A 19,723-nucleotide genomic window follows, 5' to 3' on the forward strand; every position below is an offset into this window, starting at 1 on the left:
TTTTATTATAACAAAAAATTTTATAAAAATTAAAAATAAGATTGTTCTGTATTGAAACATTTCAAACAAAAATGGGGTTGACTATTGCAGTTGCAACATATATACGATTGTAGCGACGCCCTTAAACTATCGTCGTACTTCGTGACAGATCTAATAAGAGACACGTTTGCATCATTGCGTGCGTCAGTTTTTTTCGAGAAAATTTTACAGTGACGATAGAAGATCAAGAAATGACCGATCAATCCGTTAGCGTATCTTCATATCATATTTTGATATGCTACAACACAATGCTTGCCAGATCATATTACAGCATAGGCTTATATATCGATAAATGTTTCAAGTTATATCATATAAAGAAAAATTATTGATTTCATTGAATTTTACATATATGTGTAGTTTTATTATTTTGCGCAATTCAAGAATAATATTTTTATTTATTGTAAATAATTTTTAATGTTTTACGTATAAAACATAAAACTGTCAACGTGTTAAAGTTTCCTTACGTACAGAAAAATGTTTCATGAATTATCGCATTAAAGAACAATGTAAACTCCTTGTTTTTTATGACGAATAGCTATTATAGTCATTTTCTTCTTTATCTTGAAATTCTTCAAACGATAGTTGTATCTATTTACGTTACAATGTGGGACTATTTTAGATATTTCGATTTACATTCGTTTGGAGTAAAAAATGTTTTAACAACAGTTTTTACATTTATTTTTTTATCGATTTTGTATGACATCTAGCGAAATATTAGATAGATTCGATAGTCGCTACATGCGTATTCGACACAATGTGTGTATAAAACATAGTATTTTTCAAATTTAGACTCAAATATTTTTTTATTATTTGTGATATAATTTGCAAAGTTATAATATACGGCATAGTAATTAATAAGAATTAAAATATTAGGTTGGATTTAAGATGACAAAAACTATCTTATCGACATTATTCACCATGTAAATTTATGATATACACGTTCTCGTATGTACCGTTTGAGGTCGCAACCCAGAAGTATTTGAATTTGAATAAATTTCCAACCGTTACTGAGAGCGTGGATAAATGACGAGTTAGTGTAAAGGTGTTCATCAATTTATTTTAAATGTAGTGTAAAGTATGAATTATTAACAAACAAGTACAAAAGTACAAAAAAAGAAACGAAAGTGTAAAATTGTAAAAATCTAAAGAAATAGTTGAAGAAAAATATATAGTTGATAAAATGTCAGATAGCATAAAAGTTGCTATCAAGGTTAGGCCCTTAATAAAAAGAGAGAAAGATGAAAATCTGCCGAAACAGTGGACAATACAAGGAAATTACATAGTGTCGACAGATGCAGAGATGAAAAAACGCGGAGAAGGAGGATTTCATTTTGGTATAAACACGTGTATATGTGTGTGTGTGTGTGTGTGTGTGTGTGTGTGTGGTTTCTTCATTTGTTATTGATATTCATTTCTAATTTAATGATGCGTAACCAATATGTTTTACGATTGTTTTTTGATATCAATTTTAATATTACTCTTTCAGATCATATTTTTGATGAAGCAACTAAAAATAGAGATGTGTTTGATACTGTTGTAAGACCTATTGTCGATGCTGCAGTAAATGGTTTTAATGGAACAGTATTTGCTTATGGTCAGACAAGTTCTGGAAAGACATTTACTATGATGGGAGATTTAAATGAACCTGGAATAATAACATTAGCTATCGAACATATGTTTGATGCTATTGCTAATACATTGAGAAGAGAATTTTTATTAAGGTTTATGTTATTTTTATTGAATATAGAATATAATATTTATAGAGTTAACAAAATAACAAACATAACAAAATATATAAAGATAGCAAATAAGTTTAAAAGTATATATATATCTTTTATTTATAGAGTGTCGTATCTTGAAATTTATAATGAAAAAGTTAATGATCTCCTAAATAAAGGTGGAACAGATTTAAAAATGCATGAAGATAATGGCCAAATAGTTTTGAAATGTAAAGAAGAAGTAACTAATAGTCCTGAACATGTTTTGTCAATAATGAAAAAAGGTAACAAGAGTAGGAGAATAGAAGAAACTGATATGAATGAACGTAGTAGCAGGAGCCATACTATATTTCGCATTGTAAGAATATAAAAATGTTAATAATTTTTATCAACTTATTTACATTTCTATTTAAAACTATAACTTGTACATAAGAATTGCATTTTTTTATCATTTAGAAAATATCATTAAAATATTAAAATATTATTATATATATTATTTATAGACTATAGAAAGTCGTGAAACTGATACTGGCTCAGATGGGGCAATTCAAGTTTCACAGCTAAACTTAGTTGATCTTGCTGGTTCTGAAAGAGCACGTCAAACAGGTGCTACTGGAGAACGTTTTAAAGAGGGACGACATATCAACATGTCTCTTTCAACATTGGGATTAGTAATAATGCAATTAAGTGAATCACAAGATATACAAAAATATGTAAATTTTCGAGATAGCAAATTAACGAGGTTGTTACAAGCTTCTTTAGGTGGAAATGCTATGACAGCAATAATATGCACTATTACACCAGCTGCAGTAGAAGAATCTCACTGTACATTATCGTTAGTATATTACACATTTAGAATATTTCGTGTTATTTATCACAAGGAATAATTTAAAAGTAATAAGAAAACAAAACACTAATACTTTATTGCATTTCAATTACTATCAATAATTTTGTTTTTTATGCATAGTTTTGCATCGCGTGCTAAGAGTGTAAAAAATAAACCACAGATCAATGAAGTTATGTCTGATGCCGCTCTTCTAAAGCGTTATGCAAAACAAATAGCTAAACTCAACACAGAACTAGAGGTTTGTATCAACTGAAAAGACTAAAAATGCTTTAGAACAACAATAAAGATTAATACTAATAGCAATACAGTTAATATAGAAAGAGCAATAAAATTGCTATAAGTACAAAAGTGTTATATGAAGTTCATACGTGTATTTTTTTTTTTTTTTATAGAAAATGAAACAGGAAAATCGAACAGCTGAAGAAATGGAAAACAGATTACATGAAAAGGATCGTGTTAATCAACTTTTGGAAGAACGAATAGAATTGTTAAAGACCAAGATTGTTTCTGGAAGTAATGCAAATATTGAAGATTCATTTGGATATAGATCTAAAAGAAGACGAACTTGGGCAGGAGCTGTTACATTCAAACAAAATTTATCAATTTTTCAACCTAGCTATGGTTTGCCCACAATAAAAGAAATGTCACCGGAAAAGTCTTGTAGAAAAAGTATTATTCAATCTGTTGATTTAATGGATCAATGTAAGTAATTTTTTAATTTTATATATTTGCGTTTTTATTATATTTTTATTTATATTAATTCTATCGATTTCAGCATTCCAAACAGCTTTCACAGATTTTGAATTAGAATTAATTAATGATGAAAAAGATAGGGAAAATGAAGATTCTATAGACAGTGATAAAGATATGTATATTACAAAAAATAGACATCAAAACCGTGTTACATTCATGGACGATGTTTTTATTTATAAACCTAATTATGATATTTATGAGAGTACACCCATGAAGAAAGGTACACCATGTCAGACAAAGTAATAACAAAAATTATAATTTATAATTGAAATACTATACCAATAAAAAATTAATAATATTTTATTATTTTAGTGGTAATCAAAATTCATTTCATACACCAGAAAAAGTTTTAAGAGAAAGAATTAAATATTTAAAACAAGAATTTGATGAACTTCGTGAGTTTACTACATTGGAAAAGCAAATGTACATCGAAAATCATCAATGTTATATCACTGTAAGTATAATTGTTTCCAAAAAATTAATTTTCTTGTTCTTATAGTAAATGCATTTATTTCTTCGCTATAGGATGAAAAACAGCAACATACTATAATGGCAATAGATAAGTCGCAAGAAAAATCGGAAGAAAACGAAATTAAGATAGAACAGAATTTAGATCTGCAACAACAAATAAGGAATGTTACATCGGAAAATAATTTATTAAAAAATGTAATATCCGAAGTATTACAATACGCCACTAATACTACCGATATAAGTACGCAAGTAGATATATCAAATGATATGTCACAAACCGTAAATGAATCATTCTTAGATTTGCGTTTTAATGAAATTGAAGTAAAATATATATTATCTAAGCTACAAAAAAAAATTGCGAAAAGTATAACACAACATGAAATAGAAAATTTAGAAAAAATCTCTGAATTGGACAATCAGATGTTACATCTTAAATCTGAGAATGTGGAATTAAAAGAAAAAATAAACTCTCTAAAACAAAAGATAAATGAACAAACGGAAAAACAAATAATATATGAAAATGAATTCCAAGAAAATTTTAATTCTAAAGAAAATACAGTAAGTTTAATAACTGATACTACAGAACCTATGCAAGAAAGGAATTCCATGCTAATTGATATAAAAGAAAACTTTGAATTTGGAGAGAGTACAGCCAAGCCAAAAGAGATAGAAAATATATTAGAACAGGGAAAGCAGTTAATAGAATTCTCACCTATAAAAACTCGAAGATCATTGGAACAATTAAAATCAAATAATAAAACATGTGAAGTACTACCTTTCATGATTAAAGAAAAATTAATTGATCACAGTCCCGAAATAGCAAGAGATGCAGAAATATCTGTCCATATACAACGAAAAAAATCAATCTTAGAAGAAAAAGAAAATATAATTACCGAGATGAATGAACATAAGGACGTTTCTATTAATGAAAAAATTGATAATTTTGATTTTGAAGATCTTTTGACTAAATTACATAAGCATTTGAGTAGTATAGAACAGTGTGAAATTTTGAAATTACATCAGTTGAATGAAATATTTACGTCACAAAACGAAGAATTACAGTATGTTTTAAATGAATTAAATAAAAAAAAAATAGAAATGGATTACAATCATATAACAAATTTCATTAATGAAAGTATTAATTTAAAAAGTCTTCTACAAGATTTAGACGCATTTATTAAATCTATTGTAGCAAAAAATAAAAAAATGAAAGAACAATTACAAAAACAGTTATTTGTTTTGACTGAAAGTTTTAATGACAATGTTGAAAATGAGGAATTTGTAGCAGATTTCGATTTACAAACTCAAGAATTACATGAAATAAAAAATGATGTGTTAGGACTTAAGCTAGATATAAAAAAGTTACAAAGAACTATATTCTTGTTAACTGCAGAAAATGAAGAATTATCTGCTAAATTGGCTGCAGAAAAGGAAAGTAAAGCTGATTGTTTGGTAAGACATTTTACTATTAATTTACTTCTAATTTATAATCGAAAAGGAACGTAACTCCGTTAAAAACGTTATACTTTTTTTTTGGTTTATTATATTTAATGAACGTATGAAAGTATCTAAGTGTATAATTGATGATTTTCTATATTTCTTCAGAAAAAAACTGATGATTTATACGAGCAAATCTCTGAGATAAAAAATGAAAAAAAGGATTTGTTAAATGAAGTCCAAATCCTTAATGAACAAATTGGATGTTTACAATCAAAGAAACTAGATGTAGAGGAGGAGTTTTATCAGGATAGAACAAATAAATCGACATCGAATATTGAATTGTCATATGCGGACGTAGAGAAACATGTAAATGCAGACTTCAAGAATATTGGACAAGTTGATTTGCCTACAAATATCAACGAATCCATGAAAGATGAAGAAAGAAGCATGGAAGGTGATAATGATTTATTTTTAGATTGCTCCTTATCAGAAACTGAATTAAAATCATCTTCAAAAAATAATACTGAAAGGAATGAAAATAACACGGAACAATTAGTATTGGATGATAGTCTGTTAAAATCTGAACTTATTACATTAAAAGAGAAAGTAACGTTACTAACAGAGGAAAATGCACAACTCCTTAAAAAATCTTTGGAGACTTTAAAAGGTAATATTCAAGATTATATACATATATATAATAACTCATTATATATTGCATCACTGTTTAATGGTATGTTTAATGATGCAGATGAAGGAGTGGAAGATGATAAGTCGGATATTTTATCTAAAAAATGTGTAACCTTAAAAGAGACAATGGATTATCTTTTACAATTAAATAAAAGATTAGCAGATTTGAAAATAATTTCTTGCACTCAATGTATTCAAATAAAGGAATTAAATGAAGATAATAAAGCTGTAAAATTAAAAACAAAAATGTTAACAGACAAATTAGAGAATTTGCAAGAAAAATTCAATCGCAAATGCGCAGACATAGAGGTACTCAAAAATAAAGCGAATGAAGAATCATTTTTAAACATCTCTGAAATATCTTTAGATGCATCTTTGCTAGATGGGATAAATGTAACTTCTGTAGAGGAGGAAGTTTCTCTTTTAAATAAAGAAATACAAGTATTACAGGATGATCATATTAAATTATCGTATTTACATAAAGAGAAATGTAACGAAATTGAAAGGCTTCACAATGCTACTGTAACTGAAACAAATGTATCTCCATTGAAAAAAGATGCAAAAAGGAACAGATCTAAAATTAATAAATTAAAGGAAGGCATTGCTCATGTGAAAGCCGACTTACACGAATTGAAAAATAATATTATTTGCGATCTTAAGAAGTCTTTAAATGAAATAAAAATGTTAAAATTTACAAACGACGAATTATCCAAAGTGGCATCGCATAATAATCTGTTATTGGAAACTACTGACAAGAGTATCAAGACACTTGAAAAGGAAGTTGTGAATTTAAATGCGGAAATTGAGAATTATAAAATGGTACAAGAACAAATGACGAACGAAAAATATAATTTGAAAGAGGAAATGGCAAATATAAAGGTAAACATAGAACAAAAAGAAGATACTATAAACGATCTGCAACAAATAATCGATGAATGTAGGAAGGAAAATAATTATTTAAAAGAAAAAATATCCTACTTGGAAAACGTAGAGGAAAACATTGACATGACGAGACAAATTTGTGAAAATAAGCATGACACAGAAAGTATGTTAAGTGATGAGAATCAAAAATTTAGAGATGATTTAAATTCTGCAAAAACCTGCATCATTAATGAAATGAAATCTCTTAAACCTACAGAAGATGATCACGACTTCCTCGATAAATCTATAAACAGTCTTTTCTTTATGTTTTTAGAAAGAATTACTTTAAAGGAAAAGGAAGTAATTGACATTATACAAGAACAATTCTTTTCTGATAAAGAAAAACTTGAGAATGAAAGACAAGAAAGTATAAATGCGGAAAAATGTGTTAGATTATATGCAGAAGAGCTAAAAACAGAAATAGAAAAACTAAAAACTGATATAAAAAAACAAGAAACAGAACGTTATGAATTATTAGATAAAATATTACATTTGGAACATTTATTAAGTGAAAATAATAATGAAAGAGAAATACTTGCGAAAAAAATTCAATCTTTTGAAATGGATTATGATAGTTCACAAAAAGATTTTGATAAACATTCTGAAATAAAATCGCAACAAGATGAAACTACTATAAATAAAAAAGAAGAAATATTAATAGAGGATATTATAAAAGATAAAGAGATTGAATTGCAAATAGAAATGGAACGAATTAGAGAAGAATATGAACAAAAAATAAACAGCTTGACTACTACTTTAGAAACATATGAAATAAAAAATATAGAGCTAAAGCAACATTTAGAAAATCTTGAAATCAATAAAAAAGATCTACAGAATATGCTTACTATAAGAACGGATGAATTAGCTAAAAGTAATGAAAATTCAGAAAAAATAAGATCTGATATTGAATGCCTTACAAGTGCCAATAATGAGTTAAATCGTGAGATGGAAAATAAAAATGCATCTATTACTAAACTTAATATTGAAATAAGAGATTTAATTGAATTGGTAGAATCAAATAAAACAGAAAATATGGCATTAATAAAAAAATTAGAAGGATTTGAAATAAATGAAAAAAATCTAAATGATATGCTTAATAAGAAAATGGATGAATTAGTAGAGAATAATAAAAATTTAAAAGAAATGAAAACTGAGATAGAATATCTCACAAAGACTTGCAATGGATTGAATCAGAAAATTGAAAATAAAAATGCACACATTGCAGAAGTTACTACTCTTTTACAAAACAAATCTGATATATTGTCCGAATATAAAACAAAACTGGAAAGCATTACACCAGAATATGAACTTTTAGAAAAACAACTCGAAGAACAAAAATTGATCATACATAAGCATAAGTCAGAATTAGAAAACTTGAAAGTAGACAATGAAATGCATCTGACAAATATGAAGGAGACACTAAATTTAGAAAACGTTAAATATGCAGAATTAAATAAACAATTGGCAAATTTACGTAACGAAAACATTATTTTACTTACAGAATTAGATACATTAAAAGAACAATATAGTCAATTAGAACAAAAAAATATAAAATTGGAACAAAAACTTAGGAACAGTAATAGTAAAATGAAACTAGAAACGAACATAGAAGATTTACTGGAACAAAATAAAGTGTTACAGAATAATTTAGATGGTGCTTATAATTGTATAACAGAATTGAAGGATAAGAAAAATCATTTATTAGAAGAATTGTTAACTGCAAAGGAACGACATGAATCTTTACTTGAAGAGAATACAAAAATGAAAGAATTATTGTCAGATGAGAAAAAACAAAACACGCATACGCTACAGGAACAGTATGATACTCTTTTAAATGAAAAAACTAAAATTACACTTGAATTAGACGAAAACAAGATATTATTATGTCAAAAGGAAGAAGACTTGAAACATTATATAAATCAATTTGAAGAATTGAGAAGAAAAAATCAAGAATTAGACGAAGAAGCAGAAGAATTGATACGAGAAAACGAGAAATTGACAGAAAAGATATATTCATATTTTGATGATGATGTTTCTGGTGATAAGTTGAAGTCTCAAATAAATATCTTAAAGGAAGAAAACAAGAAGTTACAAGATGAACTTACAAAGTTTGATGGTGTAAATAAGTCACACATAACGTTGCAAACTAAAATAACTGACAAATCAAAGATGTTTGATTTCAATGATGAAATTGATGAACAAGAATGTATTAGACATGGAGTACTTCAACCAAAAGACCAATTAAACTGTAATGTTGAGTATAGTATGAATGAAGAGAGCAATAATGATAAACTTGCAAATTTGAAGAAACAGATACAAGAGCTAGAACACGATTTGGTATCTAAAAATGGAAGGATTGCATCATTACAATTACAAATACAAAGAGAAAGTTTTCCATATCAGAAAAAATGTAAAGATTTGGAAGAAAATGTGTTAGCTTTTAAAAATAAGGTATATACATTTTTTAATAGGTGATAAATGAAATTTCACAAATCTAAAATGGATTTAAAATACTTATATATTTTTTTTCTTTCCTTGTTTTCTGTTTTTTTCAGAATATTCAACTTGAAGGTGAAATAAAAAAACTTAGGCATGTTATGAGTGACATTAATATGAAAGAATGTTACATATGTAAAAATCGATATATTAATACAAAAAATCAATATGTTCAAACTATACCAACTAACAAGATACAGTTTTGTGGAACCAGTAGTGGAATTATTGATGTAAGTAATAATTTTTTATGATAACTATGAATATCTATTTTGTATTTATTCTTTCATAATATTTTTTATAACATTAAGTAAAATAAATATGTTTAATTATCTTTTACACAGGAACACATACAAATACAGAAATTAGAAAAAGAAAAATCTTTCATGAAACAATTGTGTCGCTCACGATGTCGACGAATAAAAGAGCTCGAAAAGAGAATATTGGAATTTGAAAATGCTGAAAGTTTATCAAAACAAACAAACGTTGCTCCAAATGATATATCCTGTAACACGCCGAGATTTTAATCGAATTAAGCAAACAAAAAGTTTCTAAACTATCATCTTCTTACGATGTAATATTGTATCTGCATCTTGAGGAAACATATTCTAAATACTTTATGGATAATTAACGTTATTACTACTACAAAGCATTATGTATATAAGAAAGTATTATTGAAAATGACTATTTTTATATATTGATTACATGTTACAAGTACATAAGGCATGATTTCTATAATTAGAGTTTCCAATAGTATTATTACTAGATTATGGATTATTTTTAAGGGTTTGTATCTTTAGATATTTTTGTAATAATAATAATTTAAATTTATTTTATATATAGCATATTCTCTTTTATATTTTATATATTTACTGTATTTTTTTGACGAAGCTAAGAGAAGCAGAAAAAAAAGTTTTAATATTAATTCAATTCTAGTACATATATATATATTTAATAAGTCCACTCAGTACTATAACTATCTTATTCTGATAAATGAAGAATATATTTATATCCTAAGCGTTAAATCTGAAAAATTATTATTAATATGAAAATGAACATTCCATATATTACATAATAAGATATATTAATTTTTATTATGCAATTCTAAATGCAATACAACCAAAGTATAAAAATTTATATATTTACTGTAATACACTATCGAAAGCATAATGCCTTATCGATTGCATATATCGAAAATGATCATAATCGAGATCGAGAATCGCAATAATAACTCTCGAAAAATTGCGTATGCGCATTAGCAATATAATTCGAACGCGGCGTTGATTGTTCGGTAATAACAGTGTACAGTGCAGGAAAAAACTTTCGTAAAAGTGTAAATACGAAAAGAACGTTTTTTAGAAGACAATTATTTATATCAGACGAAATTCGGAGCAACGTGTTGTTTTATTTAATCGATCAAAAGATCAATATTTTTCATTAAAAAAAAAAAAAAAAAAAAAAAAAATTTATCGAGATCGCAATATGAATGGTGTATACTAATTTCTTGTTACAATGACTCTGGCTATGTAAATAAAATATAAAATTAGAAGAATGAATAAGAAAAAATATTAGAAAACTGATTAATTTGCAAATGCTGTTCGTTTATACAGGCAAGTTACATATTTCATTATTTATATCGACTACCACCGTATTATTGACTTCAACAAACAATTGATATTATGACTTAACAAATCAATAATTAGTAAAATTATTGATTGAAATATAAGTAACGAATAAAGAAGCGAAACAAGACGAGAATTATATTTAAATAATTTTTATATGTTTAATGTGTAATGCCACATTACTATGCTTAATTCTGATTGGAGGAAATCTCCATGTTACTTTCGACTTTGCTGACATCTAGTGTTAGTTTACCAGTGCTAACGAGTTGAACGCTTGATTGAAATACATAATTTAAAGATAAACAATTGCATAATTAAATAATAAAAATGTCTCTTGCTGACGAATTATTAGCAGATTTAGAAGAAAATGATGATTCTGAGCGTATGGTGGAAGAACCGGAACCAGATTTTATTCCACCAAGTATTTCCAAATCTATCGAAGAAGGTTAGTTTTTAATTTCCATCGTATATAATTGTTTACATACTTTATATGTCTATAGCTTTTATCAATTTGTTTTTATTATAGAAGTAAAAGTTGCATCGGTGAGAGAATTAGCAAAACTTCGTGATTCTGAGGAGTTGAAAAAGACAATGTTTGAAATAGAAAAATATAGTAAAGTATCTAGGAAGTCAGCAGATATCATAGGCCCTGTGGAATCTGATCCGGAATATCAATTGATTGTTGAAGCAAATAATATGGCAGTTGATATAGATAATGAAATAGGTAACTCATTTGTTCAAATGAATAGTGTTAGCAAATTGATCTTATTAATAAATTTTTTGATATATTTCCTCATTCATACTTTTATTTTTGTTTTATGTAGCTACAATACATCGGTTTACAAGAGATAAATATTCAAAAAGATTTCCAGAACTTGAATCATTGGTAGTAGGACCGTTGGAATACGTCATGACTGTAAGAGAACTTGGAAATGATTTGGATAAAGCAAAAAATAATGAAACTTTACAGCAATATCTTACACAAGCTACTATAATGGTTGTATCAGTCACAGCTTCTACAACACAAGGGTGAATAGTTTATCTATATTAGATACTTTTATTATTTTCAAATTCTTATAATTGTAATCACATTTTTGTTATTATATTGTATCACAGGCAATTACTAAGCGAAGAAGAAAGGGAAGCCATATGCGAAGCCTGTGATATGGCAGTCGAATTAAATAATTGTAAATCAAAGATATTGGAATATGTAGAAAGTAGAATGGCTTTTATAGCACCAAATCTTTCTGTAATAGTAGGAGCATCTACAGCTGCAAAAATTATGGGTATGTTTATGTTAATATAACTCATAATTTTAACATTATCTTTTGAGAACTTAACATATCTACATGGTTTATTAGGTGTTGCTGGAGGTTTGACAAAGTTGTCCAAAATGCCAGCTTGCAATGTATTAGTTTTAGGATCTCAGAGAACAACACTTTCTGGTTTTTCTCAAATGACAAGTCTACCTCATACAGGATTTATATATTATTCTGAAATTGTTCAAGAAACACCACCTGTGAGTATATAGAAGATTGTTATAAGCAGATCTTTTTTATAGAAGTTATGTAATATATATATAAACAATGAAACTATTTCAGGATTTACGTAGGAAAGCAGCTAGACTTGTTGCAGCAAAAGGTACATTAGCTGCTCGTGTAGATGCTTTTCACGAAAGTACAGATGGTCATATTGGGCAATTATTCCGCGATGAAATAGAAAAGAAATTAGATAAATTACAAGAACCACCTCCTGTCAAATTTGTGAAACCTTTACCAAAACCAATTGACCCAAGCAGAAAGAAGCGTGGTGGCAAACGTGTTCGAAAAATGAAGGAACGTTATGCGATTACGGAATTTAGAAAATATGCAAATAGAATGAATTTTGCAGATATAGAGAATGATGCTTATCAAGAAGATCTCGGGTATTCAAGAGGTACAATTGGAAAGGCAGGGACAGGACGCATTAGATTACCACAAGTCGATGAAAAAACAAAAGTACGAATTTCAAAGACTTTACAAAAGAATTTACAAAAACAACAACAGTGGGGTGGAAGTACAACTGTTAAAAAACAAGTTTCTGGAACAGCTTCAAGCGTAGCATTTACACCATTACAGGTAAAATTTTCCAATTATTCTAACATTATATTATGTTATATAATTCTTTATAATCATTTATTGTGTTGTATTATTTATTATAGGGTTTGGAAATTGTTAATCCACAAGCTGCAGAGAAAAAAGTAAATGAAGCCAATGCCAAATACTTCTCAAATACGGCTGGTTTCTTAAAAGTAAAAAAATCTTAATGTGAATTTGTTTTATATGTATGTGTATATACATTTATATATACACATACACATGTATATATATATATATATATATATATATATATATATAGAGAGAGAGAGAGAGAGATTATTTATTAAATTTAGGAATATCATTACTTAACATTTAAACGATAAAGATATGTATAGGATTTTATAATTTATAGCATAATGATGAGTTCGTAAAAAGAAAAATTAAATTAATTAAACATCACTTGCAATATATTGCGTCGTAATATTTATAAGTTGTCATATTTAATTTTTATTCTTAGAATTGAACATGTTTATTTATATTGGTAAATGAACTTATTTATGTTATAACCCCATACATATGTAGGATGGTCCTCGTAACAATGATTTTTAAGGTACGCGTAATAATCTAATAAAAAAGATCATAAAAAGAAATATAAATTTCAAACGGCTCGGGTATCTTCGGCAAATCTCGGTAATCTTCAGGTATGTTCGATCGATTGCACTTCAGTGGTGACATCTTTCGGAATTTTTATTTTCTCGTTATCAACCCACGCAATTGATAACGAAAAAAATTATTCTTGGTAATTTTATTCCATTCTCTACTTTATCAGTTGGTATAGGCGCTTAATATCTTGTTATGCTAATATCATATAATTATTATAAATATTAATTATTTTTTGATATTCAAGTACTTATAATTTTTTTTATTAATGTTTAAAAATAATGCATGAACATTTATTATCCTTATTTTACAGTTGGAATGTTAATTACTGACAAAATGTTTTATATATATAAATCATGGACACAATATATTTAATATATGAAATATTAAGGATATCAGATTTTTACAATGTCATTTAATATTAATTTAATAGTAAACATATACAAAACTAGATAGAACAGAAATGAATTCAGTTCATATTTCCCGCCTACTATCTGCATCAAAAACGTTAGATTTACTCACTACTACTAACAACTTTTCTTTGGGTTTTATCGTACGCAGTCGCACTTACATACTTTCTACTTTTTCAATAATTTACGTTGTAAATTGCAGAGTCATATGAAAAATAAATTATCGAGATTTATCAGCGTTACTTCGTTTACTAAGTAAGAAACTTAAGAAATTATTTTAACTAATTTAAGTATATTTAAAGAGAAAGAACGTTTAATTCTTAAATGATCCTTTTTTATAATAGTAAAAAAAAATAAATTTTTGTACTTAGAGACATTGCTGCAAAACAATGGGAAATGCAGGGAGTAATCAAACAGTAGGTCATGGCCATACTTCAGGTAGAGATCGTCATACTAAAGAACATGCGCCACCTTCTCCAGGAAAGGAAGGACAGGCATTTGTTTTTGATAAAAAGCCTAATCAAAAGCTAGTCTTTCAATCGTCTCATGAAGAAGGAGAACCTTATTATACAAAAGTACTTAACAATCAATATAAATTTTTTATAACGTAAAATATATATTTGCTTTTTTATATAGACAGGTCAACAGGAAGGAGATAATTTTAGCGGTCAACGTCCAAGATCAAATACAGTGTCTGAAGGAACAAAGGTTACAGATAGCAAAGTTTTGCCTACAGTTTTCAAATGGGAAGGTGGTGGAAAGCAAGTATATATCAGTGGAACATTCACAGGATGGAAAACATTACCTATGGTAAAAAGTCATGGTGATTTCGTTACTATTATTGACTTACCAGAAGGAGAACATCAATATAAATTCTATGTTGATGGAGAATGGAGGCATGACCCTGGTTTAGTAAGAAATAAATCTACTAATTAATTTAAATTTATTATTATTGTAAGAACAATGATTAAAATAATGATTAAATTGTCTGTTTAGAAAATAGTTGACAATGGTACAGGTTCTAAGAATAATTTAGTATCTGTAAGAAAATCGGACTTTGAAGTTTTTCAAGCTCTTGCCAAAGACAGTGAAGGTGTTTCTACCAGTGTTCAAACTGAATATGGACAAGAAATTCTACCTCATAAACCATGGGATAAAGTGGTTGGACCACCAATCTTACCACCACATTTATTACAAGTTATTCTTAATAAAGATACACCATTATCTGTGAGTGATTATAAAAAATTATATATGTTATAATCATAAAAAAATTATTCTGTATTAGTTTATAAGAAAATTATAATTGATACATATTTTTTTTTTTTTTTAGTGTGAACCAACTCTTCTACCAGAACCAAATCATGTGATGTTGAATCACCTATATGCTTTAAGTATTAAAGATAGTGTTATGGTTTTATCAGCCACGCATCGCTATCGAAAAAAATATGTAACGACTCTACTATATAAACCAATTTAATAATTTATGTCATTCCTGCATGTAAACGTGATAATTAATTATTTTGGAACGATATGATTATACGAATAACGAATTGTACTCGTTATTTAAACATCAGAAACTGTAGGTAAGCTAAGCTATTAATGACAAGAGAGTTGCTCAATTATAAAATAATATAACTATTATTTCTTAAAGCTAATCAAGTATCTTATATATTTCGTAAAATTGTAAAGAATATAGTATTATTATATGTTTTTTGTAATTAAGCAAAAAAGAGAGGCAAACTTTGATTACTATTGAATGGAAAATAGTACATTTTCCTTAATCATTTGTAATACTAATTAAAACATTATAACAATTATTGTTTCCTATTATAAAATTATGTCAAAATTAGAATTTAAATATTATTGTTGGTTATAACTGTTGCTTCGAATGAGAAACTTCGAGTTGACGGCAGTTCTTTTGCATACCGAAAATAGATGACAAAATATGTACTACTGCAATAATGTGTAAAACACAATTACAAAAAAAAAAAAAGTTTTTTTTCACACGGTTCTTTAGCTGCGTAGTAAGGTCTGTATATGATTTTACAGCTCAAAGTTTACCATTCGGAACAATATTCATATTTTTATAATGTTTCAATATTAATTTATTATAATCGTTTATTATATCATTAATTGTAGGGCTTTAAGAAATTGTTAATCCGCAAGCCGCAAAGAAAAAATTAATCCCAATGCCAAATACTTGGCGAATACAGCTAATTTCTTAAAAATAAAGAATATAATTTACGAAGCATTGAAATTATAAAAAATGAATAAACTAATTGATAACATTGTTCAGTGAAGATAATAAGTTATACGATTCTAACTTCATCGTATATGCTCGTTAGCGCTGCGATCAGTTTCTAGTGCATCAGTCGATAATACAGAACATCATATTCCCTAGTGAACAACATACACTTTGATAACTGGACGAATAATAATAAATACATGTTTTACCGACGATAACAAGGCTGGTAATGTAACTTTTAACTACTAAGCAGTTCGATCTTATCACTAATCGTATTTTAATTTGGAAAGTCTCAAATCACGCGTCATATTACAGTTGTTATGCAGTCGGATTTTATGATGTATTAAAATAAGCGCAATTGGCAATTTTCAATATGTTAGACAAATTTTATTTGTTTATACAGGTATCACGTATAATATTTTTTTAGCAAATCAACGGAGATTATATATTTTTTTACAAAGTGAGAATATGTATAATTTCATTAAATTTCTAGGTAAATACAATTGAAATGAAAAAAAAATTCGCCCCCGGGTGGGCTCGAACCACCAACCTTTCGGTTAACAGCCGAACGCGCTAGCCGATTGCGCCACGGAGGCTCTTGGGATACACTTCCTTTTTAATATAGAAAAGACAAAAATCTAGTTTCAATAAATAGTTAATTTTTTGTAAGGAGTGATAATATTAATGTGATTTTTATTTTTTACAGAAACACGTCATATGATAATTATATCTTAATTATTTGATGTTCATTTATTTGATATAATTGGTCGCCTGAATATATGCAACTCTTTCTACATTTTCGCAAGTTCCAGTACGAAGTACGTGGGAATTAGTCGACTGACGAAATATCATACTTTTAGATATTCAAAGATGATAACGAAATGGATTAGACAAGTACGTTATACACACGGTTGCTGGCTCTAAAAAGATCGATTAACACATCAATTTGCATTTAAGCGTAACTAACTTAATCCTGCGCGCAAATGCATATATATGCAAAGTAAGTGTATCTGCGGCTTACAAATGGCGACTTCTACTGACCATTTGCTTATTTGCGCCTCGAACAAATTTCTAGTTAACATAGTAGATTCATCATCGAAGAAAGATTATTTCCAACGTTGATTCTTTGCAAAACACGTCGTGAATATTTTACTAATATAATTTTCTTTATATTTTAGACGGAGAGAGAGGGAGGAAGAGAAGAGAGGAGAAAGAGGTTTACGTGATCAAGATAAAATTCTCAAGAGATTGATAAAATAAAATATAAGAAAACATTATAGCGATCAAATTCTACTATTTAATTTTAATCCATTGGGAAAAAAAAATTTCAATGGAAAATCAATCTCGTAAAATATGTTTAACCTGAAATTAAGACAGAGACCACAATGTAATAGTAACCAAGGTGTCGATAATGAATCTTAGCGTTAATTAGTCCAGCAGAGGTGAGACGATAGGTAGTTCGTCGTGGCATACCGATATCTCTTTAGCAGTGCCGTGAGCATACTGAAGGAAAGAAGGAAGGAAAGAGAAGGAAGAGAAGAAGAAGAAGAGAGTAAAGCCTAACTGAAACGTCACGCCACTTGTTACTCGTTAGTGTGCACGATGCCATCTTTACAACGAGCACAGAGGACCCTGAGGCCGAGTTACTCCCTACGGTAGCAGGCATCGATAGCGACCAAGAGCGTGTAATTAACAATGTTTCTCGTCTTTATCCAGGTCAGTTTGAACGAGTTCCTCGATAGATTTCGACGAAGATTTGACATATCGATCAATAGAAAATTTCTCTACTATCCATAAATGAATTGTAGAAATTATGTATGAAACAAAACGTTAAGGTTTCAATGAAAAAAGGAAAAGAAGAAACGATAGAAAGAGAGAGATAGAGAGAGAGAGAGAGAGAGAGAGAGAGAGAGAGAGAGAGAGAGAGAGAGAAAGAGAGAGTAAGAAAGAGGAAAGGGAATTTACTGAGAACGAACAACGGTGTGTCAGGTGGCGTCTGGATTCGAATCGTCGAGACGACGACGACGACGACGACGACAACGACGATGCTCTGTGGCTTGGTCCAATCTCGAAGGTATCTTTCGAGAGTCGACAGCGAGTGTGCTTCCATTACGTTGGGCGGTGGTCCCTCGTTATATCCGGGACGGCCAACTCCGTAGCTGCACATCTGATAATCCAAGGATTTATGGCGGCCCTGATGGTTCATTTAGCGCCGACATGGTCGACAGGGGCGGCGTCGAAATATCTTCGCGTGCGTGGCCGTGCTAACGCGACTATGCGGAAATATCTCGTTAAAAATGGGTTAGCTCGTTCGTAAGTGAGAACGCGTCACATCATTTAAAACCTCACATCGCATCATACCAGATATATGTTAAATTCGGTGAATAAGAATACGGATATAGAATAGTTTTCTTTTTTATTACATTTTATCTTCTTTTTTTTTATTTGACCTTTTTTCTTTTTTCTTTTTCTTCTTTTTTTTTCTTTTGTAATTTGTTAGAGAGAACAAACAGGAAAGCCATTAAAAAACTTTCTTATTTCTTTTACTTAATACACGAGAAACGTATTAAGGAGTTAATTATTTTGTGAAGGTGGATGTTAAACGTCCTCGTTTGAACGAGACCTTCTTCGACGGTGAGCAATGAGGAAGGGGAAGGATTTAGTACTGCACCACGAATCGCAGAACGGATGGAACTTTCACTCGATGGAATCATCAAATAGGTAAATAACTACTGCGATTACGTTTACTGCCACGATAAACTGCCGCGATATATCGTTCGTATAATCCTTTACCAAAGTATCGTGGTATACTTGTGGATTGTTGGTAAATATTATCGAATTTTTAACATTATATTAAGAAAATGTCATATTTTTTTAACGAGCTGTCGAGTATATACGATTAGAAACTAATAATTTGTTTACATGTGTTTAAATTTTCAACATTTTAATTCGAATATTTCAAACATAATATCTTTAGATTCTTCGAATAGTGCGATTAATGTGGTATTAAATTAATAATTAATATCACGTAAATCGCATAGGTATTGTTTGAGGATAAGGCTAATTACTGAATTAGACGAGTAGTTGGATTGTAATTAGTCGAGTTAAGCAGCATCGTCGGTGGTCGTAAACGGCCAGTAAAATATGATCTATGCTTTCTCCTTCGTTATCCACACTAATATGCAAAGAAACATTCTAATTAATAACAGCTTACGTAATACCTTTGAACGATAATAGATTGAATTAGATGAAATTACTAAGAGCAATGTTTACAAGTTCAAAATCATATTTTGTTTAAAGGATTTTTCGATGTAAACATTTATTATGATATTTGCCAAA

The 19,723-nt window shown here is 28.5% G+C and overlaps 2 protein-coding genes and 1 non-coding gene across 4 annotated transcripts; 2 read left to right on the forward strand and 1 right to left on the reverse strand.

Annotated features, from left to right (window-relative positions):
* The first annotated feature begins 149 nt into the window (after window positions 1–149).
* LOC127069439 (centromere-associated protein E) lies at window positions 150–10,205 on the forward strand. Its single transcript, XM_051006465.1, has 13 exons — window positions 150–1,373; window positions 1,526–1,760; window positions 1,884–2,115; window positions 2,261–2,592; window positions 2,725–2,842; window positions 2,997–3,306; window positions 3,380–3,596; window positions 3,670–3,811; window positions 3,883–5,280; window positions 5,434–5,935; window positions 6,017–9,327; window positions 9,432–9,602; window positions 9,714–10,205. Exons 1-13 carry the CDS (start codon window positions 1,220–1,222, stop codon window positions 9,894–9,896), a joined length of 7,305 nt encoding a protein of 2,434 aa, XP_050862422.1. The 5' UTR covers window positions 150–1,219; the 3' UTR covers window positions 9,897–10,205.
* A 1,018-nt stretch (window positions 10,206–11,223) lies between these two features.
* Window positions 11,224–16,439, forward strand: LOC127069454 (U4/U6 small nuclear ribonucleoprotein Prp31-like). Of its 2 annotated transcripts, XM_051006504.1 has the most exons (11): window positions 11,224–11,436; window positions 11,518–11,715; window positions 11,816–12,020; window positions 12,108–12,277; window positions 12,353–12,510; window positions 12,593–13,108; window positions 13,192–13,281; window positions 14,511–14,714; window positions 14,776–15,051; window positions 15,136–15,366; window positions 15,470–16,439. In XM_051006504.1, exons 1-11 carry the CDS (start codon window positions 11,319–11,321, stop codon window positions 15,614–15,616), a joined length of 2,313 nt encoding a protein of 770 aa, XP_050862461.1. In that variant the 5' UTR covers window positions 11,224–11,318; the 3' UTR covers window positions 15,617–16,439. The 2 variants fall into 2 exon arrangements, with proteins under 2 accessions (XP_050862461.1, XP_050862463.1); XM_051006506.1 differs by lacking the exons at window positions 11,224–11,436; window positions 11,518–11,715; window positions 11,816–12,020; ... (2 more) ...; window positions 12,593–13,108; window positions 13,192–13,281 and adding an exon at window positions 14,153–14,394.
* Window positions 16,440–16,906: 467 nt separating this feature from the next.
* On the reverse strand, window positions 16,907–16,980 carry Trnan-guu (transfer RNA asparagine (anticodon GUU)). Its single transcript has one exon. It is a non-coding gene; the product is annotated as a tRNA-Asn (tRNA).
* Window positions 16,981–19,723: the final 2,743 nt, after the last annotated feature.

This window comes from Vespula vulgaris, chromosome 15, assembly GCF_905475345.1.
Source record: "Vespula vulgaris chromosome 15, iyVesVulg1.1, whole genome shotgun sequence".
NCBI classification, from domain to species: domain Eukaryota; kingdom Metazoa; phylum Arthropoda; class Insecta; order Hymenoptera; family Vespidae; genus Vespula; species Vespula vulgaris.